The sequence below is a fragment of the Symphalangus syndactylus genome, chromosome X (assembly GCF_028878055.3).
Source record: "Symphalangus syndactylus isolate Jambi chromosome X, NHGRI_mSymSyn1-v2.1_pri, whole genome shotgun sequence".
Taxonomy (NCBI): Eukaryota; Metazoa; Chordata; class Mammalia; order Primates; family Hylobatidae; genus Symphalangus; species Symphalangus syndactylus.
Genome location: NC_072447.2, coordinates 105992756 through 106012549, shown reverse-complemented (window position 1 = coordinate 106012549; position 19794 = coordinate 105992756). Strand labels below are relative to the sequence as shown.

General features: G+C 41.9%; 1 protein-coding gene across 4 annotated transcripts; it reads right to left on the bottom strand.

Annotated features, from left to right (window-relative positions):
* Window positions 1-4799: 4799 nt before the first annotated feature.
* Window positions 4800-11059, bottom strand: ARMCX1 (armadillo repeat containing X-linked 1). Of its 4 annotated transcripts, none has more exons than XM_063635090.1 (4): window positions 8839-11059; window positions 8471-8521; window positions 7716-7927; window positions 4800-6689 (listed from the first exon to the last, which is right to left on the bottom strand). In XM_063635090.1, exons 1-4 carry the CDS (start codon window positions 9026-9028, stop codon window positions 6402-6404), a joined length of 741 nt encoding a protein of 246 aa, XP_063491160.1. In that variant the 5' UTR covers window positions 9029-11059; the 3' UTR covers window positions 4800-6401. The 4 variants fall into 4 exon arrangements, with proteins under 4 accessions (XP_063491160.1, XP_055125335.1, XP_055125333.1 ...); XM_055269360.2 differs by having other exon boundaries at window positions 8471-8524; window positions 8839-10346; XM_055269358.2 differs by having other exon boundaries at window positions 7863-7927; window positions 8471-8524; window positions 8839-10346.
* Window positions 11060-19794: the final 8735 nt, after the last annotated feature.

Genomic DNA, 19794 nt, shown 5'->3' with positions numbered 1-19794 from the left:
GGCTGGAGTACAGTAGCATGATCTCAGCTCACCACAACCTCCATCTCCCAGGTTGAAGCAATTCTCCTGCCTCAGCCTCCCAAGTAGCTGGGATTACAGGCGCATGCCACCACACCCAGCTAATTTTTGTATTTTTAGTAGAGACAGGGTTTCATCACGTTGGCCAGACTGGTCTCGAACTCCTGACCTCAGGTGATCTGCCCGCCTTTGCCTCCCAAAGTGCTGGGATTACAGGCGTGAGCCACTGTGCCTGGCCTACTTTTCCTTCTTAGTGGTATACAAAATAATTATGTAGGCCGGGTGCAGTGGCTCATGCCTGTAATCTCAGCACTTTGGGAGGCCGAGGTGGGCAGATCACCTCAGGTCAGGAGTTCAAGACCAGCCTGGCCAACGTGGTGAAATCCCATCTCTATTAAAAATACAAAAATTAGCTGGGCGTGGTGGCGGGTGCCTGTAATCCCAGCTACTCAGGAGGCTAAGGCAGGAGAATTGCTTGAACCCAGGAGGCAGAGGTTGCAGTGAGCCGAGATCGTGCCATTGCACTCCCGCCTGGGCAACAAGAGCAAAACGCTGTCTCAAAAATTAAATTAATTAATAAATTAAATTAAAATTAAGAAAAATACTTGTAATTAAACTATGACACAATGCTAAGGTGTCATCAATTGTAAGTGCATCATGATTTTGGAGATACTAAATAAGTCTATCTTATGATCAATGAATACAATAGTGCTGCTTAATACCATGACATTATTTAACATAAACCCAAAATTTGGCTCCAAAATCACTGGGTAACACATTAAAATACAGAATATATTTATAATGAATTTCTTTAAATTATCAGTGACTTGAAAACAACATTTAAAAGACATTTCAAGGGAACTTGTGAGACCTAAAAACATGTACATGCATTCCTGGTATTCCACCAATACTACTTTGAGAAACATTGACTTAAGCTTCATGTCTAAACCACAGTAACATCACTGAGACATCAGAAATGTTGTAGAAATTGACAAGATCACAACAAGGAAGCATTCTCAATTCTTAAAAGAGAACAAAGACCCTACTCCTAAGAAAAATTATTTTAACAGTTTATTTATCAAATGCCACTTGTGTATGGTAGAATGACACCTTAGAAAAAAAGGTAAACCAAAAATTTTCAACTCTGTCTTTTTGGAAACTAAGGGTGTTCACTTTCAGTAATTAACTGCTATGTTCCAACACTATTTTAGCATTTTACATACATTACCCCAATGTGACATTATCCACATCTTCACAATACATCTATCATTTTAATGCATCTCCCTTTTTGGTGTAAATATTTTCCACTCAGTATGTGTTCCAAAAATATCCATATAAACTCTGCCCATTCTATCATCTCCTTAATTTCCAACCTTACCTGAATTCAACATTTTTCTTTCCCAACAATTACACAACTCAGCATCTGTTATAGATAACAAAACATAGATGAGAAAAAAGGAATAAATATTAAATTAATACATTATCATTTTACCAATAAATAACTACTTTTCTCATTTGGGTATATAGCCTTTCAGAAGTTTCAGTGCATATAAAGCTTGGTACTTCTCAAAAATGGGATATACTGTGTTTATAGTCATGTAACCACCTTTTCCATTTAAGATTATATGCTGCATTTTTTCCATGTAAATAAATGTAGATGTCAATCAATATTTTCAATGGCTGCAGAATATTTAAATATGCATATATATCTTAATTTTATGAGTAAAAAGTAGATAAAATCACCCGTAGAGAACTAATAACATTCTAGGAGTATGCAGCAGAGTTTATGCAGAGATAATTTAGGTATGTTTTCTTCATAAAAAGTGTGGCATGTGATTTTACAGCCTACTTTTCCCACTGAAGATTATATGCTGATGTTCTCTCTTATTTGTGGGAGCTAAAAATTCAAACAATTGAACTCATAAGACAATAGAATGATGGTTACCAGAGGCTGGGAAGGGTAGTGGAGGACTGAGGGGAAGTGGGAATGCTTAATGGGTACAATAAATGGTTAGACTACAGAATGGGAGAAAATTTTTGCAACCTACTCATCTGACAATGGTCTAATATCCAAAATCTACAAGGAACTTACACAAATTTACAAGAAAAAAAACAAAGCACACCATCAAAAAGTGGGTAAAGTATATGAACAGACACTTCTCAAAAGGAGATATTTATGTGGCCAACAAACATGAAAAAAAGCTCAACATCACTGATCATTAGAGAAATGCAAATCAAAACCACAATGAGATACCACCTCACGCCAGTCAGAATGGCTGTTGTTAAAAAGTCAAGAAACAATAGATTCTGGCGAGGCTGTGGAGAAATAGGAACACTTTTACACTGTTGGTGATAATGTAAATTAGTTCAACCATTGTGGAACACAGTGTGGTGATTCCTCAAGGATTTAGAACCAGAAATACCTGGCAGGGCACGGTGGCTCACGCTTGTAATCCCAGCACTTTGGGAGGCCGAGGCGGGCGAATCACGAGGTCAGGAGATCAAGACCACGGTGAAACCCCGTCTCTACTAAAAAATATAAAAAATTAGCCGGGCGTGGTGGCGGGCGCCTGTAGTCCCAACTACTCGGAGAGGCTGAGGCAGGAGAATGGCGTGAACCCGGGAGGCGGAGCTTGCAGTGAGCTGAGATCGCGCCACTGAACTCCAGCCTGGGCGACAGAGCAAGACACTGTCTCAAAAAAAAAAAAAAAAAAAAAAATAGAACCAGAAATACCTTTTGACCCAGCAATCCTGTTACTGGGTATATACCCAAATGATTATAAATCATTCTACTATAAGGACACATGCATGCGTATGTTTATTGCAGCACTATTTACAATAGCAAAGACATGGAACCAATCCAAATGCCCATCAATGATAGACTGGATAAAGAAAATGTGGTACCTATACACCATGGAATACTGTGCAGCCATAAAAAGTGATGAGATCATGTCATTTGCAGGGACATGGATGAAGTTGGAATCCATCATCCTCAGCAAACTAACACAGGAACAAAAAACCAAACACCGTATGTTCTCACTCATAAGTGGGAGTTGAACAGTGAGAACAAATGAGAACAGAGAGGGGAACAACACATGCCAGGGCCTGTTGGGGGGTAGGGGGTGAGGAGAAGGAACCTAGATGACGGGTTAATAGGTGCAGCAAATCACCATGGCACACGTACACCTATGTAACAAACCTGCATGTTCTGCATATGTATCCCGGAACTTAAAGTAAAATAAAAATTAAAAATAAATAAATAAATAAAACTAAATAGTTAGAAATAATGAATAAGATGTAGTATTTGATAGCACAACAGGGTGACTATAGTCAATAATAATTTAATTGTACATTGTAAAAAAGCTAAAAGAGTATAACTGGATTGTTTGTAACACAAAGGATAAATGCTTGAGGTGATTGATACCCCATTAACCCTGATGTGATGATTACACATGGCATGCCTGTATCAGAATATCTTATGTAACTCATAAATATATACACCTATTATGTACCCACAAAAATTAAAAATTAATTTTTTAAAAAAAACTATATGCTGAATTTCTAATGTAGGTAAATGAAGATGTCCACCAACATTTTCAATAGCTGCATAATATTTAAACGTGTAGACATACATTAATTTATTTAGCTAACTGCCTATCTTGAGATACTTGGGTCATTTACAACTTTTCACCCTTCAAAACAGTTTGAAGATGCATAGCTTCCTACAAGCCAATTATGTGATTATTTCCTAAAGATACATTTCTATAAGTGGAATTACAGGGTTAAAGGATGTGCATATATTCCAATGGACCTTGTACCAGTGTATACTCCCACCAGCAGTTTGAGAGTTCTCCTCCCCCGACACGCTCACCCTCACTATGGGGTGGGAGAGAGGTAGATCTTCTATGTGTATCCCAACAACACTCTCTATGGTTCCATAAAGGCCCCACCTTAACCAACCTTATAAAGGAAATCTGATACAAGCACTAAAACTTATGCTTTCTTATTATTTCAAAGTTGTAACTGTTTACTTACATGGATACCAGAACTGGCTAAGAGGACATTTTTCTGTCAAATGTCCCAGGACCCAAAATAAAATTGGTCCTCTTTGTATGTCTCCAGAATACATCTCAGCACTTTTTGGCTCAAAAGATCTCTCATTTCCATCCTCTCTTTACCATTCCCAAGGCCACCAGAAAAATTTCACACCTTTATTATCTCATGCCTGGACTAACTTGTGGTAGCTTCCTGTTTTTCCAATCTCCAGTCACCACTCCTATCCCCACCCCAGCTTGGACTCCTGCTGCACATAAATCTACCATACTGTTTTCCTTTCATTTTGTCATTCCTCTGGTCACAAAAGGCCTTGATGTCTCCCAGGGGTGGATGCAATAATATTCAGACACCCCAGTTTAGCAGTTAGGGGTGCTCCACGAACAGGACTCACCTCTACTGCCTGACTCTCTCTCGTCACTACCCTCCCTACACTTTCCATTCCAGCAGGCCAGCACTTCTCTCTGGAGAAGGATTCCCATCTCCATGCCTTTCTTCTCATCCCTCCTCCCATCTTGAGTGCCCTTCTGACTTTTTGTATCCTATCCTTCAAACCCAGCTTACTTAAGAGTTCTCTGAAAAACTTTCCTTGAGCACTGTGGCCTGCAGCTGTTTCTGCTGCCTCTAAGCGCTGATGGTCTCCCGGTTTCGTTAATATCTCTTTGTTTTAGTTTCCATGTATCTTACCTTTCCAAACAGATCATAAACGCAAGGACAAGGACAATGTCTTTTTTTTCTGCTGCTTAAAACACAACTTTATTGATGAAACACAAGTCTTAGAATAACAAATATAAACTAATATAAAAGTGTAGCTTATTCATGATGTATAACTAATTCATTGTCAGTTTAGGTAGAGGAAAGATTAAAAAATCTCAATCTAGGTAATAAGATCAAATCAATCAATTCTTTCTGTGTACAAATACTAATATTCCACTTGGCATCCTTAAAATGGTCCATCCTAAACCCAACCGTTACAACCAACATCAGTCACTGTTATGATATATGATAATCATTATTCCAAAATAGCAGCTGCAAAGATCTCTTTACCATATATGCACAATGAAAAACAAAGAATTTACAAATCACATCGTACCAACTGCAAATACCTCAATATTGTTTGGGACAGACTCCAAATTAGAGTTTGGTTAATACTTTCAGGACTTTTACTTTCACCACCAGATCATTGTGATTTGCTAGTGCTTTGATTTTCTTAACACAAACTCCAGACTCTTTGAATAAGAAAAAAAGTGAACTTCTGCTGAATTCTTTCCTGGATGATGCAAGCCCTTCATTTTTTATGTTGTCATTTATATTCTCAAATAGGGTAAGGATATTAAGAAGAATCTCTCTATCCCATTCTTTATTAAAGAGGGAAATCAATTCTGATGGTACTTTACAACTGACCAGCTCTCTTGTCATGGCTGGATTTTCAGTAAAGTTTATAATTAGTTTCATAATCTGTATCTTGGTGAAGTGATTTCCCAGGAATAACAAAGCAAAAAAGTCTGGAAAAGAATAGGAAAGCAAATGTTGGTAATGATTAGTCACAGTCATGTTGGTTAACAGTCTTAGCCCAGCCATCTGCACAGCTGAGTCCAAGCGACAGACCATGGTGTCATCACACACTTGACTGATGTACGTCTTAATCTTGCCCTGATTTTCTGCGTTCACACTCAAGTTATTAAGGGCATTGTAAGTCTTTTCCCTAATTATGGGGTCTTTCGTTTTTATCAGTTTTGCAATAATTGGGACACCACCCAATTCACGTATGGCATTCTGGTTAAATGAATATGCTGCATTGTTACCCAGAGTGACCAAGGCTACTTCTTGAATAAAAGGATCGTTTGTTCGCTCCAGGATGTTGAGGACCTTTTGGAGGTCGGGAGCACTCAGAATATCATCAATTTTATAAGGAAAGTTGAACTTGCCTCTGCGGACAGGCCATGTTGTAGCTGGAGCCCTGGTGCTCTTACTTCGGGCCTTTCCCTTGGATTTTCCACTTGCCCTGCCCCTGGCCCTAGATCCACTCCTGGTGGGATGGCAGCCTCCACCCCTGCCTCCTGGGCAGGGTAAACTCGGTGCAAGGGTCCTGTTCCCAGAGATGGTACCCACCCTAGCCCCTTTGCCTGCCTTTGCACTTGCCTGTTCCTTCAGCGTGTTGAAAAGGGCCTTGGCCTTGGCCTCTAGGCCACCTCCGCTGTGGGATCCTGAATGGGCCTTCTCTTTTACACCCGAACAATCCTCGAGTCCCAAACTCACCTCAGGCTTGACCTTTGAATCACCCTGAAGTTTGGCCCCAGACCCTGCCCCAAGGTTAGTTTTAGCTCCTTTCACAGTCTCAACCCCAATCTCTGAGGTGTCCGTAGACTCCTCGTCTTCATCCCAGATTTTCTCATTCTCGTCTCTTCCCCAAGCCAGTCTGTATACACAGTAGCAGGCACCAGCCCCGATAACCACACCAGCGGCCACGCAGCCAGCTTCCCGAGTGCGGCCCATGGTATAGCTGGGACAAATCTCTTAACCCGAGCACAAAACAGGCTCGCTCTGGCCCAGAGAAGCGCGCACACGTCGCAGGCGGAGTCTGCAGCTACTGCTGGCCGGCTCTGAGGCAGCTTGACCTAGGAATAAAGGATGCATTTCAGATTTCAGGCTCCTCCTCCTTTTGTGTCTTTGCACGCAAACAGACTGAAACAACGACAAAACAAACAAACATACAAAAATACAGAGATACTGGCAGAGACTCAGGGCTTAATATCTAGATCACTGATTCCTTTCTTCCAGCCGGAAGCTAAGTTTGGAAATTTTCCCCGCTTCAAGACTCTCCAACCTCACGTTCCACCACCCCACCCCAGAACGTTAAAGTTCCCTGCCACCCCTGCCCTTCCAGATGTCCTGTGAACAGTGGCGCCCTCACATGCACCCACAGAGGTCCAGGCAGTTTTTTTTCCTTCTCTTTCTTGCTTCCAAGTGCACTGCTTCGTGCAAACCTGCAGACAAGGGCGCGGGGAGAGGGGTACTGAGAGCTCGGGGGACATATAGCTCTCACCCGGGACGGGACACACATCCCTCTTCTGAATTCCTAGCCCTTTACAGCTGCCTTGCCCAGTGTTTCCCGCCTTCGGTTACCCTCCTCTCCTCACAGAGCTGCGGCTTTGGAATTCATTATCTCCCTCCCTCTTCCTCCTTCGATGATTCCTCTAACCCTCCATTCCACCTCCACCCCTACTCCCATCATTGGCATCCTCCGAAGATGTCGCCACACATTTTCATCGTTAACATTTTCCTTGTAACAAAATGAAGTGAGAATATCTAAAAGCGGTACTGGCGTGAAATGCGTAAAGGTCTCCAACTCTGCCCTTGCCTCCGCCAACTCCTCCATCTCAAAGGTACCAGGACACCCCCACCCACCCCCACGTGTCGTTATACCAACTACCTCTGCTCTGGAGCAATTTCTTACCTCCCTCACCTTGGTTTCCGCTTCCACTAAACCTCCAAGACTGACAAACTTCAGAAGTGAGTGCTTGGTCGACGGACCAACACCAAGGACACTGTACCCCAAACAGTAATTTGGAGTAACGTCCTCCCAACCCCTGGACTCTCTTGACGCCCACCCCTTCTCAGCTACTTTCTCCCCTGTCTTGTACCTGCAGAGCAATTTCTTTTGCAAGCTCCGAAATGGTGTAGATAAGAAGGAAGGAGGGGGACATGGAAGGGGTCCACGGGCCTACTCGAGTTGCAGTCGCCACCATGCTCCATCCCCAAATAATGCCATCACCCTTATTATGACCTACTTGGTTCTTGAAAACTTTGCGTTTCTTCCTGCTCCAAGGGTTGGACTGGCCTCCGGCCCCTAGATCTGCAGACACAGGCAACAGGGCAGAAACTGATGGCTCAGCGGACAGAAAAGCACTTCGGGGAGTCCCAATATCCACTTTTCCTAATTCAGGGTCCTGGCTGTCAATGGATTTTACCTTTTTGTTTCTCACCCTACCCTCACTTCTCTGGACTCCGCTGACACCAGCCCTCTCGCTTGGTAGTGTGCCACCACCCCGGTCCCCGCCCCCGGCCCTCACTCGCTCCGGCAGCCCCAGCGGTCGGCCATTTTCCCAGCAAAACCACACCCCTTTCAAACCACTGGAAGCAGGGCGGGGCCAGGGGGGATGTGGAAAATCCGAGGAGAAAAACAAAACCAACCGATCTCTTCTATCCCTCTCCCCAACGCACCCTACCCGCAATGACAAGCACTTTTCCTGCAGGCACTGTTACATCCTCTTTTACTGAAGAAAAATAAATGGCAGGAAGATTGCTTGAGAGTCGGTAAAGGGCCCAAGTTAAGGCAAGGACCTCAGTCATCCCAGTCCTTCTGGGCGCCGCGGGACAGCCCCAGCTTTACACTGACCTGCAGGGATTCCAAGCAGACTATTCCTTTGTTCCCAAATGGCACAGCGTCCTACTGAAAGAAAAGGGGTATGACTGTCAGACAGACGCACAGCCCCAAGATTCTGGCTTGGTAGATGGACCAGCACACAGGACATGAATCCGAATATCTGCCCTCCCTGATTCAAGGCCCTGGATGTTAAAGGTCCCACGACGCCCGAGTCTGGGGTCGCCCCTGGAATCTGGCCCCAAGGTCCACCATTTTCGTTCTAGAAAGGGCCAGGGATACTGCAAGGGTTTGGAGAAAGCGAACTGTGCTCCCCCTTCGGCCTCCACCTTTCACTGCCCGCGCCACAGGGATCCCCTGGCAACGCCCATCCACACACAAACCTGCTGGGATCCAGGCAGTAATCTCGTCCTCCTTCCCCCAGGCCACAGGCCCTCTCGCCCTCTGGGTGATAGGGAGAGTGCAACCGGACCAAACGAAGACTAGAATTAGAAGAACGTCTGCACGCGTCGGCTCCAGCTCACGTGAGGGCCACGTCAACCGTGAGATCAGGACCCCAATTACCACTCCCATCAGCAGCGCCGCAGAAGCCGGCCCTCCCCTTCCTTCCCTGACACATCAGGTCCTGCCACTCATTTTCCTCTTTGCCAACCCCGGAGACCAGAAGTAGCTTCTCTTTGTGGTTGAAATTTGCCTTTCTTTGGTTTACAGAAAGAGGCTGTATCTGCTCCCGTGTCCGTTGGCCTTTTCTTCCTCTTCGAGGAATAATTTTTTATCTTCTCTAGTCCCAGTCCAACTGTCTCTCTCTATACCTCCCCCATCACCAGTCATGAATGTCCAATTTCTTCTGCCCCCCTGTAAAATGTGGAGCAAGATGTTAGAAAAGGAGATAGATCGTGGGAGTGTCTTATTTAAACTTTTCTGCTCATTTGTTTTTAAATCAGTAACGCATTACTTTTATATTAAGAAAATAAAATGATGCTATTTTCCTTTGAGTGGAGAGTTTAAACGGGAGAGAAAACCCAAAAGGCCTCATTAATTTCGTTATTTTATTTGTAACAGAAGGAAAATATTTCTACTGGTTACAGCCAATTAGTAGCTTTTAAAACAAAATAACTCATTTTGAAATTGAAAAGTGGGCTGAGGTGGGTGGATTGCTGGAGCCCAGGAGTTTAAGGCTGCAGTGAGCTATGATCTCACCACTGCACTCCAGCCTGGGTGACAGAGAGCAAGCCTCTCTCTCTTAAAAAAAAATGGATTTTTTTAACATGATCTATGAATTACTCCACAAAGAGACGACCAGTTGTCTAATCTTGGCCATTTTACACAAATAATTCCTTACTTTTTCTATTTTTGAATCAACTTGCAATTTGATAGGTTAAAGCAACACAACCCTGTCTTATTTAATTAAAGAAAAGCATGTATTTAACGTCCCAAAGTCTTGGCCGACTGTTACATGAACCTCTTGTGATTTGATGGCTACTCTGATCACCTGCCTCTGAATTGAATTCCAGTCTACCAAGGCTGAGGCACCTGAGGGTGTGAGGGATGCAGAGATGTTCTAATCCTCCCTGCCCTGTCAAGAGCAGAAGAAGGTGCTGCCCTCCCACCCTTCCACATTCCATAGCCTCTCATCCCCTGTATTCAGGCACCGATCTATTGTTCACTCCAAAAATACATATAGATAAGTGACCAAGGTGGTAAATGCCATGTTTACTCAGGTGACCAATCAGAGTAAATACCTTTGGCTCCTTCCCTTCCCTCCCCAAATTCCCACAGAGGTAACAGCAATGCATTGAAGGGCTTACTGTTCCTACCTACCCCTCTGCCCTTATTCATGGTGCCTGAGTGAGCATTGCTCCTAATACTGTGTGCTGCCACCACCTGACCTGAGAGGTGCAGCCCGCTGGGCTTCTTGCCTCTGGTTTCCTTAAAAAGAGAACCTAATCTTGTTGCAGAGTTACTGCCTGCCAGTCCATATCCACCTTGGTGCCCGCTCAGCCAAATGAATGCCCAAGGAACAATCCCCACGGATTAACCCAGAGTAGGCATTCTGACACGGACAACCTTGTGGACCACCTGCAATTGGGTGCATACGTATATTCATTTTTGTGGAGAAAGGAGCCATAGCTTTCATCAGATTCTCACAGGCATGTATGACTTTTAAAAAATAACTAAGAACTATTAATACTTTCCTGAAAAAAAAAAAAGCTATATATCCCCTCAATAGAAAATCTACTCCTCCCCAGCACTGTGGGAGGCTGAAGCTGGTGGATCACTTGAGGTCAGGAGTTCGAGACCAGCCTGGCCAGCATGGTAAAACCCCATTTTTATTAAAAGTACAAAAATTAGCCGGGAATGGTGGCACGCACCTGTAGTCCCAGCTACTTGGGAGGCTGAGGCAGGAGAATTGCCTGAACCCAGGAGGCAGAGGTTGCAGTGAGTTGAGATTGTGCCATTGCACTCCAGCCTGGGCAACAGAGCAAGACTCCATCTCAAAAAAAAAAAAGAAAAAGAAAAAGAAAGAAAGTCTATTCCTCTCCCCTCTTCTCTGTCTCTAGTTATATACTTATTTTTCTAAGTGCAGAAATCTGTAGAGTAGAATGCAAAACTGCCCCGCAATGCCTATTCTACCACCAAGCACTTTCAATGATATCGACCTTTCTTCCTGCAAATATACAGTATATGTATGTGGATGTGTCAAGTTCCGAGTTGAACAATATACAAAACAAAAAAATTGACATTTACTGCAGTACTTGCAATAAATCTGCACTTTAATTGGAGAATTTATATCTTTAAAAATGGAGTCTTTCTATCCATGCCAACTTTAGAGATTTTCAATAAATGTTATGTTTCTTTATACTCATTTCTTATTATGTTTGTGTTTTGTTTATATGAATGACATTCCCATTATGATTACACATTCTACCTGGTTATTGTTTGTCTCAGGTAAAGTAATTAATTATGATATATTTATCTTTAGTGACCATTCTTATTATTTCTAATAGTTTTTTCATTGATACTTTTGGTTTTTCTAGGTATGCATGCATAATATCTGCAAATGATGATTTTTCATTTCTTCTTTTCCAGTATTTATATTCCTTATTCTTTTATTTTCTGCATGTATTCCATTGACCAGAACCTCCAGAAGTAGTTTGAATGATAATGGTGATTGAGGGCCTCCGGATCTTATTCTTGAAGAAAATGGGAGTGCCCTTAGTATTTCATTGTTTAGTGCAACCTGACATTTGCTGTTTGTTTTTCATGTGTTCTTCTTCATCTGTGTATGGATGATTTGGGGGATGACTAAAGGTACACTTTTATAACCTTTATATAAGACTGAGGAAAATTAAATTGTCCACATCATAATACTGGGAAGGAGAGGAAATAGGGAGAGAAGCCGCAAGTGCTGAGCTTATGGGGAATGTATTGGTGAGCAAAAACAACACAGACTCTTCTCTTACGGTGGAAATAAGACCTTAATAAAATGAGCGCACACACAAACACACTCTGAGAACAATACTGTAAAGGAAAAAACCTCTGTTAATATAGTTTTTTAAAAAGTGGCATAGTCTGAGGATCAGGGAAAGTTTCCTTGCTGGGGCAGAGAGAGTAAAGTTTTCAGTTGAGATGAAGGAAAGCACGTGGTAACTAGGAAAAGAGGGGAACAGAAAATAAAAAATCTCAATTTCCCCACCCCTCTGATAACTACTGTGATAACCAATCTACTTCAATCCTAGGATAAATCCTATGAAAACCACTGTTAATTTTTCAGGTGACTCTTTCCAGGTTTTGTTGTAGTTTCATATATATCACCAAAAAATATATGTAGATACATTATGTGTGTGTACACATATATCTTTCTAAAATAATTTGGGATTATACTATGCATATTATTCTGCATAACTATTTTTTCACCTGATATATCGCGTGAATCTTTTTAGCAGACACACTAATATTCTGTAGCGTGGATTTACCAGAATTTCACCAATCTTTTACTGATTGATACTTAGCCTCTTCCTAATCTTTATCTATTACAAAAATGCCGCAGTGAAGACTTTTGTGTACATATATTTTGGCAACTATGATATTATTTCCTCAAGATAAATTCCTAGAAGTAAAATAATTGTGTCAAATTGGATGTTCATTTTAAATTTTACCCATGCTGTCAACTTTCACCTCTTAAATTTATATATATAGATAGATCGATCGATAGATACATATATATGCATTCTATGTTGTGCAACAAATAATTAATTTATTTAATTATAGGTGAGATTAAACACCTTCTCAGACGTTTGTTAAGCATCTGTATTTATCTTTCTGTGTACTGTCTTTCCTCATTTTTTTACTAAGTTGTTCATCTGTTTCTTACTAATACATAAGAACTTTCTGCAAATTAAGCAAATGAGTCTTTTGACTTCAATAAGTCTTATAAATATTTTCCCGATTTATAATTTTTGGACTTCTACTATATAGAATTTTTTATCTTTACAGTACAAAATTTACTAACTTTTTTTCTTTATTTTATTATACTTTAAGTTCTAGGGTACATGTGCACAATGTGCAGGTTTGTTACATATGTATACATGCGCCATGTTGGTGTGCTGCACCCATTAACTCGTTATTTACATTAGGTACATCTCCTAATGCTATCCCTCCCCCCTCCCCGCACCCGACGACAAGCCCTGGTGTGTGATGTTCCCTTTCCAGTGTCCAGGTGTTCTCATTGTTCAATTCCCACCTATGAGTGAGAACATGCGGTGTTTGGTTTTCTGTCCTTGCGATAGTTTGCTGAGAATGATGGTTTCCAGCTTCACCCATGTCCCTACAAAGGACATGAACTCATCATTTTTATGGCTGCATAGTATTCCGTGGTATATATGTGCCACATTTTCTTAATCCAGTCTATCATTGATGCACATTTGGGTTGGTTCCAAGTCTTTGCTATTGGGAATAGTGCCACAATAAACATACGTGTGCATGTGTCTTTATAGCAGCATAATTTATAATCCTTTGGGTATATACCCAGTAATGGGATGGCTGGGTCAAATGGTATTTCTAGTTCTGGATCCCTGAGGAATCGCCACACTGACTTCCACAATGGTTGAACTAGTTTACAGTCCCACCAACAGTGTAAAAGTGTTCCTATTTCTCCACATCCTCTCCAGCACTTGTTGTTTCCTGACTTTTTAATGATCGCCATTCTAACTGGTGTGAGATGATATCTCATTGTGGTTTTGATTTGCATTTCTCTGATGGCCAGTGATGATGAGCATTTTTTCATGGGTCTGTTGGCTGCATAAATATCGTCTTTTGAGAAGTGTCTGTTCATATCCTTTGCTCACTATTTGATTGGGTTGTTTGGTTTTTTCTTGTAAATTTGTTTAAGTTCCTTGCAGATTCTGGATATTAGCCCTTTGTCAGACGAGTAGGTTGCAAAAATTTTCTCCCATTCTATAGGTTGCCTGTTCACTCTGATGGTAGTTTCTTTTCCTGTGCAGAAGCTCTTTAGTTTAATTAGATCCCATTTGTCAATTTTGGCTTTTGTTGCCATTGCTTTTGGCATTTTAGACATGAAGTCCTTGCCCATGCCTATGTCCTGAATGGTATTTCCTAGGTTTTCTTCTAGGGTTTTTATGGTTTTAAGTCTAACATTTAAGTTTTTAATCCATCTTGAATTAATTTTTGTATAAGATGTAAGGAAGGGATCCAGTTTCAGCTTTCTACATATGGCTAGCCAGTTTTCCCAGCACCATTTATTAAATAGGGAATCCTTTCCCCATTTCTTTTTTTTTTTTTTTTTTTTTTTTTTGAGACGGAGTCTCGCTCTGTCACCCAGGCACCCAGGTTGGAGTGCAGTGGCGCGATCTCGGCTCACTGCAAGCTCCGCCTCCCGGGTTCACGCCATTCTCCTGCCTCAGCCCCTCCTAGTAGCTGGGACTACAGGCGCCCACCACCACGCCCGGCTAATTTTTTGTAATTTTAGTAGAGACGGGGTTTCACCGTGGTCTCGATCTCCTGACCTCCCAAAGTGCTGGGATTACAAACGTGAGCCACCGCGCCCGGCCTCCCATTTCTTTTTTTGTCAGGTTTGTCAAAGATCAGATGGTTGTAGATGTGTGGTATTATCTCTGAGGGCTCTGTTCTGTTCCATTGGCCTATATCTCTGTTGTGGTACCAGTACCATGCTGTTTTGGTTACTGTAGCCTTGTAGTACAGTTTGAAGTCAGGTAGCGTGATGCCTCTAGCTTTGTTCTTTTTGATTAGGATTGTCTTGGCAATACGGGCTCTTTTTTGGTTCCATATTAACTTTAAAGTATTTTTTTCCAGTTCTGTGAAGAAAGTCATTGGTAGCTTGGTGGGGATGGCATTGAATCTGTAAGTTACTTTGGGCAGTATGGCCATTTTCAGGATATTGATTCCTCCTATCCATGAGCTTGGAATGTACTTCCATTTGTTTGTGACCTCTTTTATCTCGTTGAGCAGTGGTCTGTCGTTCTCCTTGAAGAGGTCCTTCACAGCCCTTGTAAGTTGGATTCCTAGGTATTTTATCCTCTTTGAAGCAATTGTGAATGGGAGTTCACTCACTCATGATTTGGCTGTCTGTTATTGGTGTATAGGAATGCTTATGATTTTTGCACATTGATTTTGTATGCTGAGACTTTGCTGAAGTTGCTTATCAGCTTAAGGAGATTTTGGGCTGATATGATGGGGTTTTCTAAATATACAATCATGTCATCTGCAAACAGGGACAATTTGACTTCCTCTTTTCCTAATCAAATATCCTTTATATCTTTCTCCTGCTTGATTACCCTGGCCTTAATTTCCAACACTATGTTGAATAGGAGTGGTGAGAGAGGACATCCCTGTCTTGTGCCAGTTTTCAAAGGGAATGCTTCCAGTTTTTGCCCATTCAGTATGAAATTGGCTGTGGGTTTATCGTAAGTAGCTCTTATTATTTTGAGATATGTCCCATCAATACCTAGTTTATTGAGAGTTTTTAGCATGAAGGGATGTTGAATTTTATCGAAGGCCTTTTCTGCATCTATTAAGATAATCATGTGGTTTTTATCTTTGGTTCTGTTTATATGCTGGATTACATTTATTGATTTGCATATGTTGAACCAGGCTTGCATCCCAGGGATGAAGCCCACTTGATCATGGTGGATAAGCTTTTTGATGTGTTGCTGGATTCGGTTTGCCAGTATTTTATTGAGGATTTTTGCATCAATGTTCATCAAGGATATTGGTCTAAAATTCTCTTTTTTTGTTGTGTCTCTGCCAGGCTTTGGTATCAGGACGATGCCGGCCTCATAAACCAGTTAGGGAGGATTCCATCTTTTTCTGTTGATTGGAGTAGTTTCAGAAGGAATGGTACCAGCTCCTCTTCATAGCTCTGGTAGAATTCAGCTGTGTATCCATCTGGTCCTGGACTTTTCTTGGTTGGTAGGCTATTAATTATTGCCTCAATTTCAGAACCTGTTATTGGTCTATTCAGGGATTCAACTTCTTCCTGGTTTAGTCTTGGGAGGGTGTATGTGTCGAGGAATTTATCCATTTCTTCCAGATTTTCTAGTTTATTTGCGTAGAGGTGTTTATAGTATTCTCTGATGGTAGTTTGTATTTCTGTGGGATCAGTGGTGATATCCCCTTTATCATTTTTTATTGCATCTATTTGATCCTTCTCTCTTTTCTTCTTTATTAATCTTGCTAGCAGCCTATCAATTTTGTTGATCTTTTCGAAAATCCACCTCCTGGATTCATTGATTTTTTTGAAGTGTTTTTTGTGTCTCTATTTCCTTCAATTCTGCTCTGATCTTAGTTATTTCTTGCCTTCTGCTAGCTTTTGAATTTGTTTGCTCTTGCTTCTCTAGTTCTTTAATTGTGATGTTAGGGTGTCGATTTTAGATCTTTCCTGCTTTCTCTTGTGGGCATTTAGTGCTATAAATTTCCCTCTACACACTGCTTAAATGTGTCCCAGAGATTCTGGTATGTTGTGTCTTTGTTCTCACTGGTTTCAAAGAACATCTTTATTTCTGCCTTCATTTCGTTATGTACCCAGTAGTCATTCAGGAGCAGGTTGTTCAGTTTCCATGTAGTTGAGCGGTTTTGAGTGAGTTTCTTAATCCTGAGTTCTAGTTTGATTGCACTGTGGTCTGAGAGACATTGTGTTGTGATTTGTTCTTTTACATTTGCTGAGGAGTGCTTTACTTCCAACTACGTGGTCAATTTTGGAATAAGTGCGATGTGGTGCTGAGAAGAATGTATATTATGTTGATTTGGGATGGAGAGTTCTGTAGATGTCTATTAGGTCTGCTTGGTGCAGAGCTGAATTCAAGTCCTGGATATCCTTGTTAACCTTCTGTCTCATTGATCTATTTAATGTTGACAGTGGGGTGTTAAAATCTCCCATTATTATTGTGTGGGAGTCTAAGGCCTCTTTGTAGGTCTCTACGGACTTGCTTTATGAATCTGGGTGCTCCTGTATTGGGTGCATATATATTTAGGATAGTTAGCTCTTCTTGTTGAATTGATCCCTTCACCATTATGTAATGGCCTTCTTTGTCTTTTGATATTTGTTGGCTTAAAGTCTGTTTTATCAGAGACTAGGATTGCAACCCCTGCTTTTTCTGTTTTCCATTTGCTTGGTAGATCTTCATCCGTCCCTTTATTTTCAGCCTATGTGTGTCTCTGCACGTGCGATGGGTCTCCTGAATACAGCACACTGATGGTTCTTGACTCTATCCAATTTGCCAGTCTGTGTCTTTTAATTGGGGCATTTAGCCCATTTACATTTAAGGTTAATATTGTTATGTGTGAATTTGATCCCATCATTATGATGTTAGCTGGTTAGTTTGCTCATTAGTTGATGCAGTTCCTTCCTAGCATCAATGGTCTTTACAATTTGGCATGTTTTTGCAGTGGCTGGTGCCAGTTTTTCCTTTCTGTTTAGTGCTTCCTTCAGGAGCTCTTGTAAGGCAGGCCTGGTGGTGACAGAATCTCTCAGCATTTGCTTGTCTGTAAAGGATTTTATTTCTCCTTCACTTACGAAGCTTAGTTTGGCTGGATATGAAATGTGGGGTTGAAAATTCTTTTCTTAAGAATGTTGAATATTGGCCCCCACTGTCTTCTGGCTTGTAGAGTTTCTGCTGAGAGATCCCCTGTTAGTCTGATGAGCTTCCCTTTGTGGGTAACCCGACCTTTCTCTCTGGCTGCCCTTAACATTTTTTCCTTCATTTCAACCTTGGTGAATCTGACAATTACGTGTCTTGGGGTTGCTCTTCTTGAGGAGTATCTTCGTGGTGTTCTCTGCATTTCCTGAATTTGAATGTTGGCCTGCCTTGCTAGTTTGGGGAAATTCTCCTGGATAATATCCTGAAGAGTGTTTTTGAACTTGGTTCCATTCTCCCATCAATCAAACATAGATTTGGTCTTTTCACATAGTCCCATATTTCTTTGAGGCTTTTTTCATTTCTTTTTACTCTTTTTTCTCTGAACTTCTCTTCTTGCTTCATTTCATTCATTTGATCTTCAATCACTGATACCCTTTCTTCCACTTGATTGAATCGGCTACTGAAGCTTGTACATACATCATGTAGTTCTCGTGACATGGCTTTCAGCTCCATTAGGTCACCTAAGATCTTCTCTATGCCCTTTATTCTAGTTAGCCATTCATTTAATCTTTTTTCAAGGTTTTTAGCTTCCTTGCAATGGATTTGAACATCCTCCTTTAGCTCGGAGAAGTTTGTTATTACCAATCTTCTGAAGCCCACTTTTGTCAACTCGTCAAAGTCATTCTCCATCCTGCTTCGTTCCATTGCTGGTGAGGAGCTGCAATCCTTTGGAGGAGAAGAGGCACTCTGGTTTTTAGAATTTTCAGCTTTTCTGCTCTGGTTTCTCCCCATCTTTGCGGTTTTCTCTACCTTTGGTCTTTGATGATGGTGACCTACATTTGGGGTTTTGGTGTGGATGTCCTTTTTGTTGATATTGGTGCTATTCCTGTTTGTTAGTTTTCCTTCTAACTGTCAGGACCCTTAGCTGCAGGTCTGTTGGAGTTTGCTGGAGGTCCACTCCAGACCCTGTTTGCCTGAGTATCCCCAGCAGAGGCTGCAGAACAGCAAATATTGCAGAACAGCAAATGTTGTTGCCTGATCCTTCCTCTGGAAGTTTTGTCTCAGATAGGCATCTGGCTGTATGAGGTGTCAGTCGGCCTCTACTGGGAGATGTCTCCCAGTTAGGCTACATGGGGGTCAGGGACCCACTTGAGGAGGCAATCTGTCCATTCTCAGAGTTCAAACTACATGCTAGGAGAACCATGGTGCTCTTCAAAGCTGTCAGACAGGGATGTTTAAGTCTGCAGAAGTTTCTGCTGCCTTTTGTTCCACTATGCCCTGCCCCCAGAGGTGGAGTCTACAGAGTCAGGCAGGCCTTGTTGAGCTGTGGTGGGCTCCACCCAGTTCAAGCTTCCTGGCTGCTTTGTTTACCTACTCAAGCCTCAGCAATGGCAGACGCCCCTCCCCCAGTCTAGTTGATCTTGGACTGCTGCACTAGCAGTGAGCAAGGCTCCATGGGCATGGGACCTGCCAAGCCAGGTGTGAGATATAATCTCCTGGTGTGCCATTTGCTAAGACCATTGGAAAAGTGCAGTATTAGGGCAGGAGTGTCCCGATTTTCCAGGTACCATCTGTCATTGCTTCCCTTGGCTAGGAAAGGGAAATCCCCTGACCCCTTGCACTTCCCAGGTGAGGCGATGCCCTGCCCTGCTTCAGCTCACCCTCCATGGGCTGCACCCACTGTCCAACCACTCCCAGTGAGTTAAACCAGGTACCTCAGTTGGAAATGCAGAAATCACCCACCTTCTGCATCGATCACACTGGAAGCTGTAGACCGGAGCTGTTCCTATTCGGCCATCTTGGAACCATCAGTCCAAAATTTTTTTCTTTACTTTTCATTTTCAGCAGTTTAATAAGATGTGCCTAGAGGTGGTTTTCTTTGAGATTATCCCATTTGGAATGCATGAAACTTCTTGAATTTATAAATTTATGTCTTTCAACAAATCTGGAAAATTTTGACAATTATTTCCTCAAATATATTTTCTATTCCAAAATGGGCAATCCAAGAGGACCAGGAGCTGCCACCCCTTCCTAGAACTATCTCACAGAGCAGGGGCATCACTCAGATAAAAGCAGGTCCCTGGCTCCAGCTCTGGTGCAGTGGTTCAGGGATTCTTCCCAGGAGGAAAGGCAGGACATAAGGATAAAGGACTCTGCAGCTCTGCTTGAGGGTACTGACTTAACTTGGAAAAGGTAAAAAAAAAAAAAAAAAAAGCTATGCCT